Source organism: Saimiri boliviensis, chromosome 14, assembly GCF_048565385.1.
Source record: "Saimiri boliviensis isolate mSaiBol1 chromosome 14, mSaiBol1.pri, whole genome shotgun sequence".
NCBI lineage: Eukaryota > Metazoa > Chordata > Mammalia > Primates > Cebidae > Saimiri > Saimiri boliviensis.
The window spans coordinates 32,723,522-32,745,912 of NC_133462.1; the positions used below are offsets into that span (position 1 = coordinate 32,723,522).

At 50.5% G+C, this 22,391-nt stretch overlaps 2 protein-coding genes and 1 long non-coding RNA gene across 6 annotated transcripts in view; 2 read left to right on the plus strand and 1 right to left on the minus strand.

Moving 5' to 3' along the window:
• The window catches only part of TECR (trans-2,3-enoyl-CoA reductase), a 38,441-nt gene extending 30,633 nt beyond the window's left edge, over positions 1-7,808 (minus strand). For both annotated transcript variants that reach the window (XM_010352471.3, XM_003941693.4), the window contains exon 1: positions 7,721-7,808. In XM_010352471.3, the coding sequence (XP_010350773.1) occupies positions 7,721-7,735 (15 nt within the window). In that variant the 5' untranslated portion in view covers positions 7,736-7,808. The remainder of the gene's footprint in view (positions 1-7,720) is intronic.
• The window catches only part of LOC104653496 (uncharacterized), a 36,788-nt gene extending 24,138 nt beyond the window's left edge, over positions 1-12,650 (plus strand). For both annotated transcript variants that reach the window (XR_012513432.1, XR_005578612.2), the window contains 2 exons: positions 7,027-8,120; positions 10,728-12,650. This is a non-coding gene — a long non-coding RNA (uncharacterized LOC104653496). The remainder of the gene's footprint in view (positions 1-7,026; positions 8,121-10,727) is intronic.
• Positions 12,651-18,697: 6,047 nt separating this feature from the next.
• Positions 18,698-22,391, plus strand: DNAJB1 (DnaJ heat shock protein family (Hsp40) member B1). Of its 2 annotated transcripts, none has more exons than XM_003941695.4 (3): positions 18,698-19,030; positions 20,123-20,703; positions 20,999-22,391. In XM_003941695.4, the coding sequence occupies exons 1-3, from the start codon at positions 18,820-18,822 to the stop codon at positions 21,227-21,229; spliced, it is 1,023 nt and encodes a 340-aa protein (XP_003941744.1). In that variant the 5' UTR covers positions 18,698-18,819; the 3' UTR covers positions 21,230-22,391. The 2 variants fall into 2 exon arrangements, with proteins under 2 accessions (XP_003941744.1, XP_010350774.1); XM_010352472.3 differs by lacking the exon at positions 18,698-19,030 and adding an exon at positions 19,213-19,543.

The following is a 22,391-nucleotide window of genomic DNA, read 5'->3' on the forward strand; positions in this document are numbered from 1 at the left end:
AAGAAAACTAGCCTGAGGCTAAAGAACATCCCCATGAGCTCCATACCTTCTCAGTGACTGTTAAGCATCTGAGCCCAGCTCTGATCCAAAGCCCACAGACATTGCTGCCTTCCCAGGAATAGTATCAATCACCAATACTGCCCAACCCAAAGGGGAACTGGCGTGCGGCCCTGGGAAATGCCTTCCCCTCTGGGTCTCAGGTCCCTCATCTGTAACTTTACAGAATTTTAAACCAGAAAAATTCCCTCAGGCCTGGGGCTCTGAGATGCTGAGTGCCTACAGCAAAGAAACAGCCTAAGTACAAGGCTACAGCCAGGGGGACAGAAGGGACTCTACCAGGAGAATCTGCCCAGTGAGTGACCATCTGTTCAGAGCAAGCCTGCAGGGAAATATGAAAAGCCCAAGATCCCCCCACCCTCCCCCTCAGGATCTTGGCCTTAGTCAGGCTAACACAGGAAGGCTCACTGCAACCTCCACCTTCTGAGTTCAAGCGATTCTCCTGCTTCAGCCTCCCGAGTAGCTGGGATTACAGGCACACACCATGATGCCCAGCTAAATTTTGTATTTTTAGTGGAGAGGGGATTTGGCCATGTTGGCCAAGCTAGTCTCGAACTCCTGACCTCAGGTAATCCTCCCTCCTCAGCCTCCCAAAGTGCTGGGATTACAGGCGTGAGCCACCCACTGCACCCAGCCAAAGCCCGTCACTCTCAAGCCTGTCCTTACCATAAGAGGCAGCCCATCTGATTTTAAGGCAGAGAGACCCTCTCCCAGCAGTCCACACCGACCAGCAGCACCTCGTCCTCCCTTCAGGGATGCTCTGTCCTCAAAACACAGCAGGACAGCCACCAGCTGTCCTGTGGCAGCATCAACAGAGAAGCCATCAGCATGGACAAAATTGGAGTCAGAGAAACCCAGGCGGAGGTTCAGCTCCCCGGCTTCCAGACTCTGTAATCTCGAGCAGTTTAGTTTACCTCTCTGAGCCTGAATTTCAGTATCTATAAAGTAGAACACTAGTTCCCATCTGATCAGGTGCTAATAAGACTGCCCAGGGCCAGGCACAGTGGCTCACACCTGTAATCCCAGCACTTTGGGAGGCTGAGGCAGGAGGATTGCTTGAGCCTAAGAGTTCAAGACCAGCCTGGGCCAACATGGTGAAACCCCATCTCTACTAAAACTATAAAAATTAGGGCCGGGTGTGGTAACTCACACTTGTAATCCAAGCACTTTGGAGGCCAAGACGGGCAGATCACCTGAGGCCGGGAGTTCAAGACCAGCCTGACCAACATGGTGAAACCCTATATTAAAAAAAAAAAAAAACGGCCAGGCACAGTGGTTCAAGCCTGTAATCCCAGCACTTTGGGAGGCCGAGGAGGGTGGATCACGAGGTCAAGAGATTGAGACCATCCTGGTCAATATGGTGAAACCCCATCTCTACTAAAAATACAAAAAAATTAGCTGGGCATGGTGGCACGCACCTGTAATACCAGCTACTTGGGAAGCTGAGGCAGGAAAATCACTTGAACCTGGGAGGTAGAGTTGCAGTGAGCTGAGATGGCACCACTGCACTCCAACCTGTGCAACAGGGTGAGATGCCATGTCAAAAAACAACAACAACAAAAAAAAATAGTTAAGCCTTCCCACCTTTTTCTCCCCATCCCCAGCAACAGCACTTCTAACTACAGAGTAATCTCCATCATATTTTTCTGACCCTTATTACAATTTATTCTTTTGTTATGTATGTATTTCTGGCAACTTCATAATGTTCTTTCAAACTAGCCAGTTGCTTTCACAATCAAATGGGTTTCTCTCTCCAGAGAGCAGCCACAGAAAGGCTCAGAGAGGTTAACTAACCTGTCCTGAGGCACATAACTATTTACTAAGTGGCTGTGTCAGGACTGAATACCAGGCCTGTCCAAAGTCCACACACCCAGGACACCATGACACCAGTCTTTCTCTTGAATTTTCACCTTCTTATCCATGTTGTCTCCAAACTGCCTCCTAACCAGAACTCTATTTTTAGAACTTTTTTTGCGACAGATTTTCAATCTGCTGCCCAGGCTGGAGTGCAGCAGTATGATCACCGCTCATCCAGCCTCCTGGGCTCAAGTAATCCTCCCACTTCAGGCTCCCATACAGCTGGGACTACAGGTGCATGCCACCATGCCCAGTAACATTTTTATTTTTTGTGGAGATGGGGCCTAGGTCTACTGCCCAGGCTGGTCTCGAACTCCTGGCCTCAAGTGATCCTCCTGCCTTGGCCTCCCAAGTTGCTGACATTACGGGCATGAGGCACCACACTTGGCCTCTGAACCTGCACTTATTCCTAAGGAGAAAGCTGAGGCAAGGTACTATGTTGGTCCAGGATTATCTGCAAGGTGGGTACCAAAAGAGCTACCCTTTTGTGGGGATGAAAACATCCTGAATGCACCCAGGCATGGTGGCTCACGCCTGTAATCCCAGCAATTTGAGAGGCGGAGGTGGGTGGATCACCTGAGGTCAGGAGTTCGAGACCAGCCTGGCCAACATGGTGAAACCCCGTCTCTACTAAAAATGCAAACATTAGCCAGGTGTGGTGGCAGACAAAGGTAATCTCAGCTACTCGGGAGGCTGAGGTAGGAGAACTGCTTGAACCCAGGAGACGGAGGTTACAATGAGCCAAGATTGCACTACAGCACTCCAGCCTGGGCGACAGAGCAAGACTCTGTCTCAAAAAAAAAAAAAAGAAAAGAAAACATCCTAAATTCGGGTTGTGGGGACCCCAAGAGGCTGAGGCTTCCTAGCCTCCAGGTACTCAGCTGCAGGAAATGGCAGTGATCTGGACTGCTGGCAGAAGGGGGACTGGTTTTCTCAGGAATTAACAGGCTCATTGACAAGATGCATTAGCTGTTTTTCCAGTTGCTACGGGACTCATTGCTTTGGGTCTCATCTGCAGTGGCAAAAACAGCAATTAAAAAACCTACGGTAGCCTAGGATAAGCAGTTCGCTTACCAACCCAGCTCTGACCCCAAGACAATGCCAAGGCCTGCTCTGGCACTGTACAGAGAGGGCTTCAGCCCAGGCCTGGAGGTGACCTGTTCTAGAGGCTTCACCTCAATTAGGCCAGAAACGGATAACTTCTCCTCCCAGATCAGATGAGATTGGCAGTGATATGAGGCTACTATGGAAACAGCCACCAATCACCCCTGGCTGCTGAGATCCCATTTGCCATGACATCAGACATTAATTTGCTGTGCAACAGTGAGCCATCCTGCACCCATCTGGCCATCACTTCTATCACTTGTAAACTGCACTTCCTACTCTCCAAAGTCTCTTCAGGGGCCAAGAAAGTCTTTTGAAGGGGGCTAATCTCTCAGTGGACAAGAGATTGCTTGAGGGTGGAAGGATGGATTTAGTCCCAAGCAGAAATATATATTCTTTTTGTTTTGTTTTGTTTTTTGAGACGGAGTCTTGCTCTGTCACCCAGGTTGGAATGCAATGGCGCAATCTCAGCTCACTGCAACCCCCACCTCCCAGATTCAAGCGAATCTCCTGCCTCAGCCTCTCAAGCAGCTGGGATTACAGGCACCCACCACCACGTCTGGCTCATTTTTGTATTTTTAGCAGAGACGGGGTTTCATCAAGCTAGTCTTGAACTCCTGACCTTATGTGATCTGCCCACCTTGGCCTCTCAAAGTGCTAGGATTACAAGCGTGAGCCACTGTGCTAGGCTGAAATATATCCTTTTTCTTTCTTTTTTTTTTTTTAAAAGACGGAGTCTCACTCCGTCACCCAGGCTGGAGTACAGTGGTATGATTTCGGCTCACTGCAACTCTGCCTCCCAGGTTCAAGTGATTCTCATGCCTCAGCCTCCACAGTAGCTGGGACTACAGGTGCGTGCCACCATGTCCAGCTAATTTTTTTTATTTTTAGTAGAGATGAGCTTTCACCATGTTAACCAGGCTGGTCTCGAACTCCTGATCTCAAGTGATTCACCCACCACAGCTTCCCAAAGTGCTGGGATTACAGGCATAAGCCACCTTGCCCGGCCAGAAACATATCCTTTGATGTAGATAAACCTTTTCTCAAATTGCTTATTAAATGTGAGTGAAAGCATCTCTTCTATTCTTATTGACCTACAACAAAACACTCGCAGTTAAACTAATCTGCTTGGGCCAGAGGACAACTGCTTTTCCCATCCAGAACCCCTGTAGCTATCACCTCCATGGGTACTTGGCAAAGGCTGACAGAGAACAACAAAGAACACAGAAAAATAACAATTTATTTTTTTACCTCCAAGGTCACTGTGAACACTGAGTTTGAGGCTTCTCCCCCTTTTTTTTTTTTTTTTCTTTTTTTTTTTTGAGACAGACTCGCTCTGTTGTCCAGGCTGGAGTGCAATGGTGTGATCTCAGCTTCTCAGCTCACTGCAACCTCTGTCTGCCTCCAGGTAGCTGAGATTACAGGCGTGTGTCACAACGCCCAGCTAATTTTTGTATTTTTAGTAGAGATGGGGTTTCTCCATGTTGGCCATGCTGGTCTTGAACTCCTGGCCTCAAATGATCCGGCCACTTCAGCCTCCCAAAGTGCTGGGATTACAGGCATGAGCTACCATGCCTGGCCAAAGCTTTCCCTTCTTTCTCGGGGAGAAAAGGATTAAGCATGGTTCAGCATATTCTCCAGTCCAAGTCTTGGGTCTCAGGCTGTGCCCAGCTTCCTGGAACAAAAGCACTCACCCCCAGGGCACTCAGAGGCCTACTTTATCTGACTGCTAACTAGCAAAAGTAAACCAACTACATTTTGCAATATGCCACATGGATGTTCCAAACTGCATCTTTCAAAATGGACGTGGTGGCTTTTTTTTTTTTTTTTTTTTTTTTCTTGAAACAGGGTCTCTGTTGTCCAGGCCAGAGTGCAGTGGCCTGATTTTTGGGTTCACTGCAGCCTCAACCTCCTGGTCTAAAGCCATCCTCCCAAGTAGCTGAGACTACAGTAGTGGGACTACAGATTTAGACATAGAGTTTGAGAGGAGAAACCACACCAGAACTATATATATATATGTATATATGTGTGTGTGTGTGTGTGTGTGTGTGTATATATATATATATATATATATATATATATATATATATAATTTTTTTTTTTTTCAAGAGATGGGGTTTCACTATGTTGGCCAGGCTGGTCTCCAACTCCTGACCTCATGATCTGCCCACCTCGGCCTCTCAAAATGCTGGGATTACAGGTGTGAGCCATGGTGCCTGGCCCAGAACTTTATTCAAGAATGAAAACTTAAATGACACATTAGAGATTATTGAATACAAACCTGCTCGTTCTTGATACCATGTCAAAAATGACAGGATTTACGGATTAAAAGCTTCAAAGGGGCTAGGCGTTAGTGGCTCACACCTGTAATCCCAACATTTAGGGAGGCCAAGATGGGCACATCACGTGTGAGGTCGGGAGTTTGAGACCAGTGTGACCAACGTGGAGAAACCTGGTCTCTACTAAAAATCCAAAATTAACCAGGCGTGGAGGCCCATGCCTGTAATCTCTGCTACTTGGGAGGCTGAGGCAGGAGAATTACTTGAACCTGAGAGGCAGAGGTTGCAATGAGCCGAGATCATGCCATTGCACTCCAGCCTGGGCAACAAAAGCGAAATTTCATCTCAAAAAGAAAAAGAAAAGGCTTCAAAGGATTGTGGGTAAATTTCCAAAAATAATAATAAACGGAGCAGGCAGAGGTAGTAGTATCCAACTTGTGAATAAAAACAAACAGCAAGGCGCACTGGCTCACTCCTGTACTCCCAGCACTTTGGGAGGGAGGCCGAGGTGGGTGGATCACCTGAGGTCAGGAGTTTGACACCAGCCTGGCCGACACAGTGAAACCCTGTCTCAACTAAAAATATAAAAAATTAACAACAACAAAAAAATTAGCCAGGCATGGTAGCAGGCACCTGTAATCCCAGCTACTTGGGAGGCTGAGGGAGGAGAATTGCTTGAACCCTGGAGGCAGAGGTTGCAGTTGGCCGAGATAGTGTCATTGCACTCCAGCCTCAGCAATAAGAGCAAAACTGTCTCGAAAAGAAAAAAAATTCTTTTCATCTACGTATGTAAGGTACCTAGAGTAGTCAATTCACTGAGACAAAGCAGAATGGTGGTTGCCACAGGTAGAGGTGGAGATGAATGAGGATTTGGTATTTAATGGCTACAGCTGTTTTGCAAGATGCAGAGAGTTCTGGAGATCGATGGTGATGATAGTTGCAAAACAATGTGAACGTTCTTTTTTTTTTTTTTTTTTTTTTTTTTTTTTTTTTTTTTTGAGACGGAGTTTCGCTCTTGTTACCCAGGCTGGAGTGCAATGGCGCGATCTCGGCTCACCGCAACCTCCGCCTCCTGGGTTCAGGCAATTCTCCTGCCTCAGCCTCCTGAGTAGCTGGGATTATAGGCACGCACCACCATGCCCAGCTAATTTTTTGTATTTTTAGTAGAGACGGGGTTTCACCATGTTGACCATGGTTGGTCTCGATCTCTCGACCTCGTGATCCACCCGCCTCGGCCTCCCAAAGTGCTGGGATTACAGGCTTGAGCCACCGCGCCCGGCCAATGTGAACGTTCTTAATGCCACTGAACTGTACACTTAGAAATTGTTAAGATGGTAAATGTTATGTGTATTTTGCCAGAATTTTTTAAATTGGAGAGGAAGGGAGAAACAAGAAATCGATCGACCTGCTAATTTTCATTTGAGTACCAACATGGCATAGTGGCTAGGAACTAAGATCTTGGCGTTCTGAGTTCCTCTGTCTGCTCTGCATTTACTAGCTGGGCCTTTGAACATGTCACTTGATATCGTTCAGATTTTATTCATCCTTACAAATGGGAGTAATAATAGTTCTTTACAAGGTAATAGAATCTCACTAGCACAAGAGTGAGCACTTGCTCGATTGTTCTTATTTTAAATTTTAATAATAAATTTTATTATTTGATAATTACTTAAAAATCAGAAATAATTCAGGGATAAGTAGTTTTAATTATCAGTATCACATCACCTAGGGCAATATGCACATCAGAAGACTTCGTTTTAAGGGAAAAAGAGATCCAAGTTAGGAGTCAAAAGACTTGGGCTTTAAGAGTGGCTGTGAGTGGCATAAGAGTCCTCCTTGGTGACACCCGGGGGTTGACGAAGATGACCTCTTAGATAACCAGAAAGCAAGATCAGCTTCGCTGTTCTGCGAAAGCCAGCCGTGGACTGCACCTCCCTCACCGTCTAAGCCTCTCGGGAACCTCGCGGGCGAGGGAAGGGGTCCAAAGGTCGAACACAAGACGACTGATTGCAAAGCCCCTTCCTACGCTGGTGGCGGCGGCGTGGTGCAAGATTTGTGCAAGACTCCTTTCCCTCGGATTGGGAGCAAGGGTCCCGCACTTTCATAGCTCCCATGACAGTCTGCAACTCAGCCCGCTGAGGGAGCTGCAAGGAACCTGCAAACGTCCCAGCCCCTGCAGAGACCTCCCCCCCCAAGAAAAACCACCCCCAAAACAGCCTGGGTTGCAGATTTATAAATACCTCCTCCGCACATGCGCATTGGAATTTACGAGTAGCCCAGGGAGCAACATTGGCCCACTGCGCCTGCGCCGTCCGGCTCTTCCTTCGGGGCACAGGACCAGAAAGTGGGGTCCCATGGTCCAGCAAAGAAGGAAAAACAATGCGTCGGCAGTGACCACGCGGTCTCCGTTTCTCGCTTCTTACCTCGTAGTGCTTCATGGCTCACTCCCACGGCGGCTACAGCTCCGCGGGCTGCTGCCTAACTGCGCGCGACACAGCACACGGTCCACAGAACGCTCGCTACCGCTGTGAGAGACTAAACGTGGCTCTGCGTGCGCCCCGCCCCTCCCGGCCGCGCGCGCCCCGCCGGCCAATCAGGGCACGAGGCGACCACCTTCGCCCCTGCCCCTTGGGGCCGGTCCGAAACAGGACCAGGGCTAGCACCAGGGGATTGACCAATCACCTTGCGAGATCCACCGAAGGGGCGGAGCGAGCGTAGGAGGGGCTAAAGAGAAGAGGTTTGGCCATTCACCAATCCAAAAGAGGCTTCTGCGCCGCGCGTCCCTTTGCCCCGACCCCTGATGGCGTCGCTGTGGAAACCAAGGTAAGCGACGGTTATGGCCAGGCCAGGGGCGGGGTAAAAAGTTGAGTGACAGGCAAAGCAGCGTCCACATGACAGGCGACGGCGACGGATTAAATTCCGAGGTGGGCGGCCCCCGGGATACACCAGGAAGGGACTGGGGTCGCGGGCTGAGGAGCCTGGATGGCGAGGCCACTCCCGGAGGAGGCTCTTGAGTGGGAGGGAAGGAAAGGGGAAATGCGATGGCAAAAAGCTCCCCATTTGGGAACCCCCAACCGCAACCTTGAGCCCTAGCCCTACTATGGGGATGGCCTCACTGCCGCTCTTAATGAAAGCCCCCGCCCCACTTTTGGTTTGGTTTGGTTTGGAAACAGAGGCTCATTCTGTCCCCCAGGCTGGAGTTCAATGGCGAGAATGACGGCTCACCGCAACCTCCCTCTCCCGGGTTCAACCGATTCTCATGCCTTAGCCTCCCGAGTAGCTGGGATTACAGGTGCCTGCCACCACACCTGGCTAATTTTTGGTTTTTTTTTTTTAGCTAAGACAGGGTTTCGCCATGTTGGCCAGGCTGGTCTTGAACTCCTCACCTCAGGTGATGCTCACACCTCAGCCGCCCAAAGTGCTGGGATTACAGGAGTGAGCCACTGCCCCCACCCCCCTTCCCCACTTTGCTCGGCCCTATATTTGTCTCTGCTTGACGTTGTCCAGAATGGTGTCTACTGGTTCCATGGGGCCACTGAGCCCTTGAAATGGGGCTGGTCCAAATTGAGATGTCCTGTAAATGAAAAATACATCAGTTTCTGGCTGGGTTTGGTCTCCAACTCCTGGCCTCAAGTGACTGACCGCTATGGCCTCCCAAAGCGCTGGGATTACAGGAGTGAGCCATCGTGCTGGGGCTTCTTTTTATATTGCAAGTGTGCCCATTAGAACATTTAAAATCACAAACAGAGGTCACATTTGTGGCTGACAGTTGTGCAACGTGGTTTTTTTGTTGTTGTTGTTGTTCTTTTGTTTTTCTGGGTTTTTTTTGAGATGGAGTTTCGCACTTGTTACCCAGGCTGGAGTGCAATGGATGCGATCTCAGCTCACCGCAACCTCCGCCTCCTGGGTTCAGGCAATTCTCCTGCCTCAGCCTCCTGAGTAGCTGGGATTACAGACACACACCACCATGCCCAGCTAATTTTTTGTATTTTTAGTAGAGACGGGGTTTCACCATGTTGACCATGTCTCTATCTCTTGACCTCGTGATCCACCCGCCTCGGCCTCCCAAAGTGCTGGGATTACAGGCTTGAGCCACCGCGCCCGGCCCTGTTGTTTTTTGCTTTTGGACAGTCTTGCTTGTTCTGTCACCCAAGCTGGAGACCAGTGGCGCAATCATAGCTCACTGTGACCCCAGACACCACACTTGAGGAGATCCTAACACTGCTATATTGCCTCAACTGGCCTCAAACTACTAGACTCAAGCAATCCTCCTGCTTTTACTTCCCAAAGAGTTCAGATTACAGGGATAGGGCCGGGCGCGGTGGCTCAAGCCTGTAATCCCAGCACTTTGGGAGGCCGAGGCGGGTGGATCACGAGGTCGAGAGATCGAGACCATCCTGGTCAACAAGGTGAAACCCCGTCTCTACTAAAAATACAAAAAGTTAGCTGGGCATGGTGGTGCGTGCCTGTAATCCCAGCTACTTAGGAGGCTGAGGCAGGAGAATTGCCTGAGCCCAGGAGGCGGAGGTTGCGGTGAGCCGAGATCGCGCCATTGCACTCCAGCCTGGGTAACAAGAGCGAAACTCCGTCTCAAAAAAAAAAAAAAAACAGATTACAGGGATGAGCCACCTTGCCCCACCCCCTTACACTATATTTTTTGAGACAGAGTTTGTAGCCCAGGCTGGAGTGCTATGTGCGATCTCGGCTCACCGCAACCTCCATCTCCTGGATTCAAGCGATTCTCCTGCCTCAGCCTCCCAAGTAGCTGGGATTACAGGCATGCACCACCACCCTTGGCTAATTTTGTATTTTTAGTAGAGACGGGGTTTCTCCATGTTGGTTAGGCTGGTCTTGAACTCCCGACCTCAGGTAATGTGCCCGCCTCAGCCTCCCAAAGTGCTGGGATTACAGATGTGAGCCACCGCACTGGACCCTCTTACACTATTTTTGTTGGACAGTACTGATCTGGGATCATGGCATGCTTTGGCACCCTTGTTATGAGGAAGCTGGGGACACACACAAGGGTACTCATGCCTGCAAACACTCAAGACCTCAGACAGGCTGGGTGCAGTGGCTCACACCTGTTATCCCAGCACTTTGCGAGGCCGAAGCAGGCAGACCACCTGAGATCAGGAGTTTGAGACCAGCCTGGCCAAGATGGCGAAAACCCATCTCTACTTAAAATACAAACATTAACCTGACATGGTGGTGGGTGCCTGTAACCCCAGCTACTTGGGAGGCTGAGGCAGGAGAACTGCTTGAAACTGGGAGGAGGTGGAGGTTGCAGTGAGCCAAGATCACACTACTGCACTCCAGCCTGGGTGACAGAGCAAGACTCTGTCCCGAAAAAAAAAAGAAGACTTCAGACAGGCAAAAGAGCAGGCAGTACCTGGCACACTTCTTCACCTCCTACCTTACTCCTGTTTCCAGATCCTGCTCCTGAGCCTTCACCAGCTGTTGAACCATCCGGAATTCACAGGCCTGTCATCAGAGACATGATGAGAAGTCCTTAAAGATAGATCACTGATTCACAGGGGAACAGGCGGAAGCAAGGGTGAGTCAGTGCTTGGAACTCAGTCATCCAGATTCGGCTCTAGAAACTTCTGAACCAGCCGGGCGCGGTGGCTCAAGCCTGTAATCCCAGCACTTTGGGAGACCGAGGCGGGTGGATCACGAGGTCAAGAGATCAAGACCATCCTGGTCAACATGGTGAAACCCCGCCTCTACTAAAAATACAAAACATTAGCTGGGCGTGGTGGCGCGTGCCTGTAATCTCAGCTACTCGGGAGGCTGAGGCAGGAGAATTGCCTGAACCCAGGAGGCGGAGGTTGCGGTGAGCCGAGATCGCGCCATTGCACTCCAGCCTGGGTAACAAGAGCGAAACTCTGTCTCAAAAAAAAAAAAAAAAAAAAGAAACTTCTGAACCTGTAGCCTTTGGGGATCCCTCACTCCGAGTACAGGAAGCCAAGGCTATGTGGTCTTCAGGAAACTCCTTATCTTCTTCACTGGCGCTATCTGGGGAAAACAGGTGAAAACATGAAGGTGTTTTGTATGTGTGCCTTCAAAAGCAAGGATCTGGCCAAACTCGGGGGCTCACACCTGTAATGCCAGCACTTTGGGAGGCCAAGGCAGGCAGATCACCTGAGGTCAGGAGTTCAATACCAGCCTGACCAACATGGAGAAACCCTGTCTCTACTTAAAAAAATACAAAAAAATGAGCCAGGCATGGTGGTAAATGCCTGTAATCCCAGCTACTCAGGAGGCTGAGGCAGGAGAATTGCTTGAACCCGGGAGGCAGAGGTTCGGTGAGCCAAGATGGCGCCATTGCACTCCAGCCTGGGCAACAAGAGTGAAATTCTGTGTCGAAAAAAAAAAAAAAAAAAAAAAGCTGGCAGAAAGGCAGGATCCATCCTCCAAAGTAGAATTCCTCTTTGTTTTTGAGAGGTGTGGCAGCCTCGAGGAACCCCTTGTTTACCAATGTGGCTTCCAGAACCCAGGCTGTCAGCAGAAATGAAATCCACCCTTGGAATGAAGACTGGCCACTTTGTTCAAGCCACTGAGGACACTGTACCATGGCCCCTGACAGTGTCTGTCAGTAGAGACAGTCAGATCCTGCTGGTGTCCTCAGCCTCAGCACAGTGGCTGATTCATAATGGTGACTGGCAGATCTGTTGGGTGCCTGCTGAGCTGATTGTAGCTATCTCCTTTATTAAAGCAATTTCCAAAGGAGAAACTGCAAGAGACGTCCTAAGCTGTGACAGCTTCCAAGGATGATCTGGGCTTCCTGGGACCTCAGGTTTGAGGGAACCCAAGGTCACTTTAATGTCAGAGATCTGATGTGTTTGGTCATGTCTTATCTCACAAGCTCCTTTTCTTTTTCCCATGGGCAGGGCAGGTCAGATCTTGACTTCTCCCAGAACCTGGCTTGGCTGGTTTTGAGGCATGTGTGATTGAGCTGGCTCACCAGTGTGTGAGGGAAGGTGAAGCTGGGATGAGAGGAGCCAGGGCTGGTTAGCAAGTTTCTGCTGTGTCAGGAATCCCAGAGAGAGGTTTACCAAGCCCTAGCCTGTCTTTCCTGGGATGTTTGGTTTTTTCCCTTCTTTTTTTGTTTGTTTGTTTGTAATTGAAGCATCGTTGACATGCAGTGAAATTCACTCATTTTAGTTTACAGCTCTGAAAACATACAGTCAGGCAGCCACCACTACAATCACGATGTAGAACATTTACATCATCCCCCAACATTCTCCAAATTATCCATGTTTCAGGTCCCAGCCCCTGGCAACTATTCATCTGTTTTTTGTCCTGATACTTTTGCCTTTTCCAGAAGGTCGAGTAAAATGGAATCATGCAGCCTTTTGAGCCTGGCTTCTTTCACCCACATAATGCATTTCAGGTTCATCTGTAACGGGGTTTTTTTTGTTTTTTGTTTTTTTTTTCCATTTTTTTGTGTGTGTCTGTAGCTTGTTCCTTTTTTATGACTGAATAGTATTCCATTGTGTGGATGGATCGCATTTGTTCATCCATTCATCTATAGAAGGACAGATTTAACAGCTGTTGCTAATAACTAATAAAGCCTCAGCAAACATTTACTCATGAAATTTCATAAATGAACAAAAGTTTTCATTTCACCTATGTATCCCATTAGGAGTGGGATTGCTGGCTTATATGGCTGTAGTACTTTTGAAGGTCTTTTTTTTTTTTTTAAGATGGAGTCTTGCTCTGTCACCCAGGCTGGAGGGCAGTGACATGATCTCAGCTCAGTGTAACCTCCACCTCCCAGGTGCAAGTGATTCTCCTGCTTCAGCCTCCCAAGTAGCTAGGATTACAGATGCGTGCCACCATACCTAATTGTTACATTTTTAGTAGAGACAGGCTTTCACCATGTTGGCCAGGCTGATCTCTAACTCCTGACCTCAAGTGATCCACCTGCTCAGCCTCCCAAAGTGCTGGGATTACAGGCATAAACCACTACACCTGGCCTTGAAGATCTTTTTATTTGTTTTTTGGTTTTTTTTTTTTTGAGACGGAGTTTCGTTCTTGTTACCCAGGCTGGAGTGCAATGGCACGATCTCGGCTCACCGCAACCTCCGCCTCCTGGGTTCAAGCAATTCTCCTGCCTCAGCCTCCTGAGTAGCTGGGATTACAGGCACGTGCCACCATGCCCAGCTAATTTTTTGTATTTTTAGTAGAGACGGGGTTTCACCATGTTGACCAGGATGGTCTCGATCTCTCGACCTTGTGATCCACCCGCCTCGGCCTCCCAAAGTGCTGGGATTACAAGCTTGAGCCACCGCGCCCGGCCTTTTTTTTTTTTTTTTTTTTTTTTTGAGACGGAGTTTCACTCTTGTTGCCCAGGCTGGAGTACAATGGCGCGATCTCGGCTCACCGCAACCTCCGCCTCCTAGGTTCAGGCAATTCTCCTGCCTCAGCCTCCCGAGTAGCTGGGATTACAGGCACATGCCACCATGCCCAGCTAATTTTTAGTATTTTTAGTAGAGATGGGGTTTCACCATGTTGACCAGGATGGTCTCGATCTCTTGACCTCGTGATCCACCCACCTCGGCCTCCCAAAGTGCTGGGATTACAGGCTTGAGCCACCGCGCCTGGCTGAAGATCTTTTTAAAATTTATTTTGTCCTACCTGCAGATACCAAAGAAAAAAATTAAAATAAAATTTATTTTGATTTTTATTTATTTTTCAGACAGGGTCTCACTGTCGCTCAAGCTAGAGTGCAATGGCACAGTCATAGCTCACTGCAGCTTGGAACTCCTGAGCTCAAGTGATCCTCCCACTTCAGCCTCCCAAGTAACTGGCATGTGCCACCATGCCCAGCTAATTTATTTTTCATTCTTTGTAGAGATGGAGTCATTATGTGGGCCAGGTTGATCTGGAACTCCTGGGTTCAAGCAGTATTCCTGCCTGAGCCTCCAAAGTGCTGGGATTACAAGTGTGCCACCACACCTGTCCTGAAGAACTCTTTTTGAACAGATGAAAAGCTGAAGACAGGAGTAATGCAATTTTTTTTTTAATTAAGGCTTTATGATCATCTGCGTCACATTATACACAAGCTGAGTGTCTACTGAAAGCACTCAGTATGCTAAACACTTCAGCATTTTACTCACTGGGTGACTCTGTGGAAATCACATGACCTCTCAGAATCTCAGTCTCCCCACCTGTAAAATGGGGGTAGCGATAGCCTAACCTTGGCCTGTCGGCTCACACCTGTAATCCCAGCACTTTGGGAGGCTGAGTCAGGTGATCACCTGAGGTGAGGAGTTCAAGACCAGCCTGGTCTACAATGGTGAAACCCCATCTCTACTAAAACTACAAAAAATTAGCTGGATATGGTGGTGCTCACCAGTAATCCCAGCTACTCAGGAGGCTGAGGCTGGAGAATCGCTTGAACCCAGGAGGCAGAGGTTGCAGTGAGCTGAGATTGTGCCATTGCACTCCAACCTGGGCTACAAGAGTGAAACTCCATCTTAAAAAAAAAAAAAAAAGATGGTCCAGCCTCATAGGGCTGTTGTGACAATTATATGAGTTAATATTCATTGAGCACTTGGAACAGGTTTGGTCATGTCAGTGTTAGATGTTGTTACATGCCTGCAATCCCAAAACTTGGGGAGGCCAAGGTTGGCAGATCACTTGAGCTCAGGTGTTTGAGACCAGCCTGGGCAACAATGGCAAAACCCCATCTCTACCAAAAAATATAATACAAGGCCGGGCGCGGTGGCTCACGCCTGTAATCCTAGCACTTTGGGAGGCCAAAATGGGTGGATAACCTGAGGTCAGGAGTTCAAGACCAGCCTGGCCAACATGGTGAAATCCCATCTCTATAATTTATATATATATATATATATATATATATATATATATATATATGAAAAACTAGCCGAGCATAGTGGCAGGACCTGTGATCTCAACTACTCAGGAGGCTGGGGCATGAGGATCATTTGAACCTGGGAAGTGGAGGTTGCAATAATGAACCAAGATTGTGCCACTGTATTCCAGCCTGGGTGACAGTGTGAGACCCTATCTCAAGAAAAAACGAGGAGGGGCTGGTTCACTGGCTCACTCCTATAATTCCAGGACTTTGGGAGGCTGAGGCAGGTGGATGACCTGAGATCAGGAGTTTGAGACCAGCCTGGCCAACATAGTGAAATGCAATCTCTACTAAAAATACAAAAATTAGCCAGGCATGGTGGTGCACACCTGTAATCCCAGGTACCTGGGAGGCTGAAGCCTGAGAATAGTTTGAACCCGGGAGGCGGAGTTTGCAGTAAGCCAAGATTGGCCATTGCACAGAGCGAAACTCCGTCTCAAAAAATAAAAAATAAGGCCGGGCGCGGTGGCTCAAGCCTGTAATCCCAGCACTTTGGGAGGCCGAGGCGGGCGGATCATGAGGTCAAGAGATCAAGACCATGCTGGTCAACATGGTGAAACCCCGTCTCTACTAAAAAATACAAAACATTAGCTGGGCATGGTGGCGTGTGCCTGTAATCCCAGCTACTCAGGAGACTGAGGCAGGAGAATTGCCTGAACTCAGGAGGCGGAGGTTGCAGTGAGCCAAGATCGTGCCATTGCACTCCAGCCTGGGTAACAAGAACGAAACTCCGTCTCAGAAAAATAAATAAATAAATAAATAAATAAATAAATAAATAAATAATGAAAAATAAAAAGGCCGGGCACAGTGGGTGACGCCTGTAATCCCAGCACTTTGGGAAGTCGAGGCAGGCGGATCACCAGGTCAAGAGTTTGAGACCAGTCCAGCCAACATGGTGAAACCCCATCTCTACTAAAAATACAAAACTCAGCTGGATGTGGTGGCACGTGCCTGTAATCCCAGCTACCTGTGAGGCTGAGGGAGGAGAAGCACTCAAATCCAGGAGACAGAGGTTGCAGTGAGCCAAGATCATGGCACTGCACTCCAGCCTGGGTGGCAGAGCAAGACTCCTTCTCGGGGTAATATATATATATATAATATTATATATACATATGTATATATTATATATAATATATATGCATATAATATAATATTATATATATATATATATATATATATATATGTTGTTCTCTCTCCCCATGATTGGTTCAGGGCCCCTGCTCAAGTACAGTTATCAATGTCTAGGGAATTTCAGCCCCATCCTCCCTGGTTGTCCAGTTCTAGTCCAGAGTTCTTGCTGATGTGGTTACCTCGCAGGTCTTTGTGTGGGCAGGGAGAACCAGCTCCGCCTGATGGGCAGCAGAGGCAGGCTGTGGCCATGGTCTTTTTCCTCAGGAGTCCCTGTCTGCCGAGGCATAGCTGTCACTGGAAGCTTTTAGCTGTGATGCTGCCAGGAAGAGGGTGATGGCTGAAGAGCCCACCACTAAGCAAAATGGTTTGTCACTCCTTTGGCAATGCTTCCTTTGTGCCATGCCTGTCCTGAGCACTTTGCAAATGTTGACTCATGTAAACTTCAAAGCCCTTATGATGTGGGTATGACTGCTATCCTCATTGTACAGATGAGAAAGCTGAGGCCAGCAATGGCTAAGTAACTAACCCCAAGTCACCCAGCCAGGAAGTGCTGGAGCCAGGAATGAAGCCTGGCTGTCTGGTTCCAGAGCCAGTGTTACACGGCCCTGACCCTCCCAGGCAGTTCTTCCAGGAACCTTCCCCACATCCTTGGGCCCTTCCCCGGTTGAACCCCTTTCTGAGCCTCCTCTTCCCATCAGCCTTGTCCTTGACCAAGGCACCCCAGACTTTCAGAGCCAAATGGGATCACGTTGCCTACAATTGAGGAAACAGAGGCCTTGAAAGTTGTGTGACACACCTATGTCCCCCATATCATAAAGGTAGTGGGAAGAGAAAGAGAATCGCTTAAGAACAGGGAATATTTATGAGGCTCTGTGTTCCAGGCCTTGGTGACCGAGTGCAGACAGGACATGGCCCCTGCCCAGGTGGCAATCTCAGACTGGGTGGGAGGACGCATGCCAAGGAACAAGGTGATTTCAAATTTAGCAGCAAGTCCTCTTCAGAAGGCAGTAAAGTGAAGGGGGTGGAACTGGGAGGACCTTGGGAGGTGAGCTTTCGTCCAGATCCTCACCTTGCTTTAGGAGGTAAGAACGGAAGCCGTCTCCATCGCAACAGCCTTCTCCCCACAGCTGGGAGAACAGTGCTGGTGGGTTCTTTGTTCATTTTATTTTCTCATATGTTGGTTTTTTGTCTTTTTGTTTTGCTTGTTTTTTGTTTTGAGAGGGAGTCTTGCTCTGTCGCCAGGCTGGAGTGCAGTGGGCCGATCTTGGCTCACTGCAACCTCAGCCTCCCAGGTACAAGCAGTTCTGCCTCACCCTTCCAAGTAGCTGAGATGACAGGTACACGCCACCAGGCCTGGCTAATTCTTTTGTATTTTTAGTAGAGACGGGGCTTCATCATGTTGGCCGGGATGGTCTCGATCTCTTGGCCTTGTGCTTTGCCTGCCTCGATTTCCCAAAGTGCTGGGATTACAGAAAGTGCCGGCGTTTTTTTTTTTCTTTTTCTTTTTTTTTTTTTTTGAGATGGAGTTTTGCTCTATTGCCCAGGCTGGAGTGCAATGGCTGATCTTGGCCCACTGCAACCTCTGCCTCCCGGGGTTCAAGCTATTCTCAGGCCTCAGCCTCCCAAGTGCCTGGGATTACAGCTGTGTATCACCACACCCGGCTAATTTTTTATTTTTAGGAGAGACAGGGTATCACACCATGTTGGCCACATTGGTTTCGAACTCCTAACCTCAGGCAATCCACCCAAAGTGCTGGGATTACAGACGTGAGCCACCGCGCGCGGCCTTTTGGTCATTTTAAACAGAGTCTCCTTATGTTGCCTAGGCTGGTCTCCAACTCTTAGGCTCAGGCGATCCTCCCGTCTTGGCCTCAGAAAGTGATGGGATTACAGGCGTGAGGCCCCGCCCCCAGCCTGGTGGGTTCTTTTATTTCCATATTACAAACAAAAGGGGGCTCCTGGGTTAGGCAGACACAGGCAGTTCGTGCGGCGTCACCCGGAGGGAGCCCACAGCGGGCCCAGCGAGACAAGAGCGTGCAAGTTCATCACCTCCTGGGAAAAGGACAGGGTAGCCCCAGGCCCCACCCCTTCCCGGAACCGCACCTTCGTCGTGCCTCGGGACGCACTGACTCAGGCGGAGGGCGGGGCGCAGGGTCGCTGGGGCCGCAAAGAGAGTGAAAGAAGGCCACCATTGGCTCGTCCCGGAAGGTGGGCGGGGCCTCCTCCGACCTGGGTGCGCGCCGCGGGGAGGCGTTGCCGACGGCGGAGCAGGAGGGGGTGTGGCTCCGCGCGGGCGGCCGTTGACGCCGAGGCCCCGCTCCGGATGTCGCGCGTCGCGGACTGGGCGCTGGCGATTGGCCGGCCCGGCTGGGGGGGCGGGGCGGAAGGTTCTGGAGGGGGCTGGCGGGCTCTGGAAGCTTCCGCCGGACGGGTATATAGAGTCCGGGACCGGGCGGCGGCGGAGCCGGGGTACGGCGACTGTGGGGCGGCGGGCCGCAGGCGGGGGCCATGGGAAAAGACTACTACCAGACGCTGGGCCTGGCCCGCGGCGCGTCGGACGAGGAGATCAAGCGGGCCTACCGTCGTCAGGCGCTGCGCTACCACCCGGACAAGAACAAGGAGCCCGGCGCCGAGGAGAAGTTCAAGGAGATCGCCGAGGCCTACGACGTGCTGAGCGACCCGCGCAAGCGCGAGATCTTCGACCGCTACGGGGAGGAAGGTGCGTGGGCGCGGCCCCGCCGTTTGACAGACGGGGAAACCGAGGCAGGCCGGCCGCTCTCGGCGGCCCCCCGGGGAGGACGCCCAGGGCCGGGGGCCAAGCTGCCCCGCCCTCGGGCCGCGCGGGCCTGCGCCCTGGGATTGGTGGCCGCGGGGTGGGAGGAGGAGCCTTGGTCCAGCCGCTCGCCCAGAAGCTTCTAGCAAGTCTGGGGCTGCCCCTCCCTGGGCGCGTCCTCCCGCGGCCCCGAGCAGCCCCGGGGTGCGGTGCAGGGGGACGGGGGACGCGTGGGAGCCAGAGGGCGGACGACGGAGACGGCGCGGCGGAGCGCACTGCGGGCCGGGGCTCACCTAGGTTCGGCCGCCGGCGTCTGAGGCTCAGCTACGGGCGCGGGGCTGCGAACGCGGGCGCCGACCCTCGCGGGCTCGCGGGCCGGGCTGGGCTAATCCCTGGGAAGCGATGACCTGGCCCAGGCCGGGCACGCAGGAGGCAGCGGCGCCCACTGCGGCCGCCCAGGTGCAGAGAGCGGGGCCGCCTCGTGGGGGAAGGAGAGCGGGGCTTTTTGTCCGTGTGCTGGTTGATGACTCAGGCTGGATTCTGGGCTTAATTTGGAGGAGTGAACTGACTTTGTATGCAAGCATGGTGGCAGTGAATGCTAGTGTGTGAGCATTCAAAAACTCCCCATCTATTTTTTTTCCCCTTATTTTTACTCTTTCCATCAGTGGTCCTAAAATGTTGCCAGTAAATACTTACCGAAAGCCCACCCTGGACCATGTGTCTGTAGCCATCTCTTGGTGACATAGCCAGGAGGATGAGTCAGTCCAGGGGTGGCAGGGCATGGGTGGCACCTGGAGGTGGACACCTAACTGCATGAGTCCTTTACCACTGTCACACTACCCGGAACTACTGGGGGGGGGCGTCTCTGCTGCTGCAATGAGAGGTAGAAAGAAGCCTGGGGTTCTTCCTTGCTTTCCCCTGATAGGCTAAAAAAAGTTCCTCCCCCATGGCTTCCAAGCTCCCCCCCCCACCAAAAGGGAAGCTCCTTGAGAGAGGCTGCTGTTCAGCCTTCTGACTGCTTCCAATTCTGCTTTTTAGGGCTAAAGGGCAGCGGCCCCAGTGGCGGTAGTGGTGGTGGTGCCAATGGTACCTCTTTCAGCTACACATTCCATGGAGACCCTCATGCCATGTTTGCTGAATTCTTCGGTGGCAGAAATCCCTTTGACACCTTTTTTGGGCAGCGGAACGGGGAGGAAGGCATGGACATTGACGACCCATTCTCTGGCTTCCCTATGGGCATGGGTGGCTTCACCAACATGAACTTTAGCCGCTCCCGCCCTGCCCAAGAGCCCACCCGAAAGAAGCAAGATCCCCCAGTCACCCACGACCTTCGGGTCTCCCTTGAAGAGATCTACAGCGGCTGCACCAAGAAGATGAAAATTTCCCACAAGCGGCTAAACCCCGATGGAAAGAGCATTCGAAACGAAGACAAAATCTTGACCATCGAAGTGAAGAAGGGGTGGAAAGAAGGGACCAAAATCACATTCCCCAAGGAAGGAGACCAGACCTCCAACAACATTCCAGCTGATATTGTCTTTGTTTTAAAGGACAAGCCACACAATATCTTTAAGAGAGATGGCTCTGATGTCATTTATCCTGCCAGGATCAGCCTCCGGGAGGTAAGGTGCCAGGTGGGCCGGTATCTGTAGAGGGCGATGGCTGTTCTTTGAAGCAGATAATTATTTGCTGAGCAAATGTGTTGGGGCATGTGGTGCGTGCCAGGTTTGGGGCACAAAGTGAACAGGACTGACCAGGGTGCTGTCCTGGAGCTTTCATGGTGGTGACCTGTAGATCTGGGGACCGGGTCTTGGCTGGACGAGCCTGATGGGTCTTACTCTATGCCAGATGGCCTCTTGGCAAGAGCTGAGCCTCTTGAGCCAGCTTCCATCTAATGCTGTCCCTTTGCTTTCCAAGGCTCTGTGTGGCTGCACAGTGAACGTCCCCACTCTGGATGGCAGGACCATACCCGTCGTATTCAAAGATGTCATCAGGCCTGGCATGCGTCGAAAAGTTCCGGGAGAAGGCCTCCCCCTCCCCAAAACGCCCGAGAAACGTGGGGACCTCATTATTGAGTTTGAAGTGGTCTTCCCCGAAAGGATTCCCCAGACATCAAGATCTGCACTTGAGAAGGTTCTTCCGATATAGCTACCTGAGCTCCCCAGACTGACTAGGGACCTTTCCAGAGCTCAAGGATTTCTGGACCTTTCTACCAGTTGTGGAACATGAGAGGGCGGAGGTCCCAGGGAGGGTTTTCATACTGCTGAATGTCTTCCAGAGCATATATTACAATCTTTCAAAGTCGTACACTAGACTTAAGTGGTTTTTCGAGCGATAGGGCATCAGGTGGTGGGAACAGCAGGAAAAGGCATTCCAGTCTGCCCCACGGGGTCTGGCAGCCCTCCCAGGAGGGGCCCACATCCTCCTCCAGTCCCTGTCCAGGGTTGAGAGGCAGACCAGCAGCTGGACTTGATGCCTGTGTCCGTTTGCTTCTGGCTGGTAGATGGTATCAAGCTGCTGCCAGACCCTGTACACTCCTCCGTGTCTGTTGTGTGATCAGTTTGTGATTTATTCTGTATTTGTCTCCCATGTCTTATTCTTCCCCTGAAGAATCCTGTCTTCTCTTTGGCCATCTCAAATTGAGAACCTCTAAACTATTCCTGCAGAACTGCCTGGCTGGCGCCCACAAGCAATACCTCTTGTTCCAGCAGGACCAAGGGAGCCAGTCGCCAGCAAGTGACTCCAGTAAGTGCAGCCACCTCTCACTCGAGGGTCTGGGAGCTTAGCCCCAGCAAGGGACCCTCTGGACCTCTGGCTCTAGGGAAGCTGAATGTACTCACTATGGGTCACACTTTCCATTTCTGTAAGGCAATCTTGTCACACCTGGGCCGTACCAGTGGCCTAGGTAATTTTTTGTTTCATGGACTCTGGACTCTTTCAAAGGGATCTGATCCTTTTGAATTTTGCACAGCCCTAGATATAATCCCTTTTGATAAAAGGGTCTTTGCTTCTGATTACAGGAGCACTGTGGAACGTCTGTAAATATGTTTTTATAATTAATTCCGTGTATAGTTGGTGTACACTCAAATAAAACTAGTCCCCAGCAGCCACTGCTCTCTGTACAGGGCCAAAATGGAATTCTGAAGAAATCTTGGGAGGGAGGGGGAGTGGGAACAAATGTCTGTTCCCTCGACACCAGTTGGGTGCTCAGACCTTTAGACTCATTGTAAGTTGCCACTGCCAACATGAGACCAAAGTGTGTGACTTGTCGATGCAGTGCGACAGCATTAAAGACTGATGCTAAACCTCA

What these genes read in the sequence shown, in the direction of transcription:
- DNAJB1 (XM_003941695.4), top strand. Translation starts at nt 18,820, where the DNA reads ATGGGAAAAGACTACTACCAGACGCTGGGCCTGGCCCGCGGCGCGTCG. An exon ending in CGACCGCTACGGGGAGGAAG is followed by an intron (nt 19,031 to 20,122) that starts GTGCGTGGGCGC and finishes TCTGCTTTTTAG; the next exon opens with GGCTAAAGGGCAGCGGCCCC. An exon ending in CCAGGATCAGCCTCCGGGAG is followed by an intron (nt 20,704 to 20,998) that starts GTAAGGTGCCAG and finishes TTGCTTTCCAAG; the next exon opens with GCTCTGTGTGGCTGCACAGT.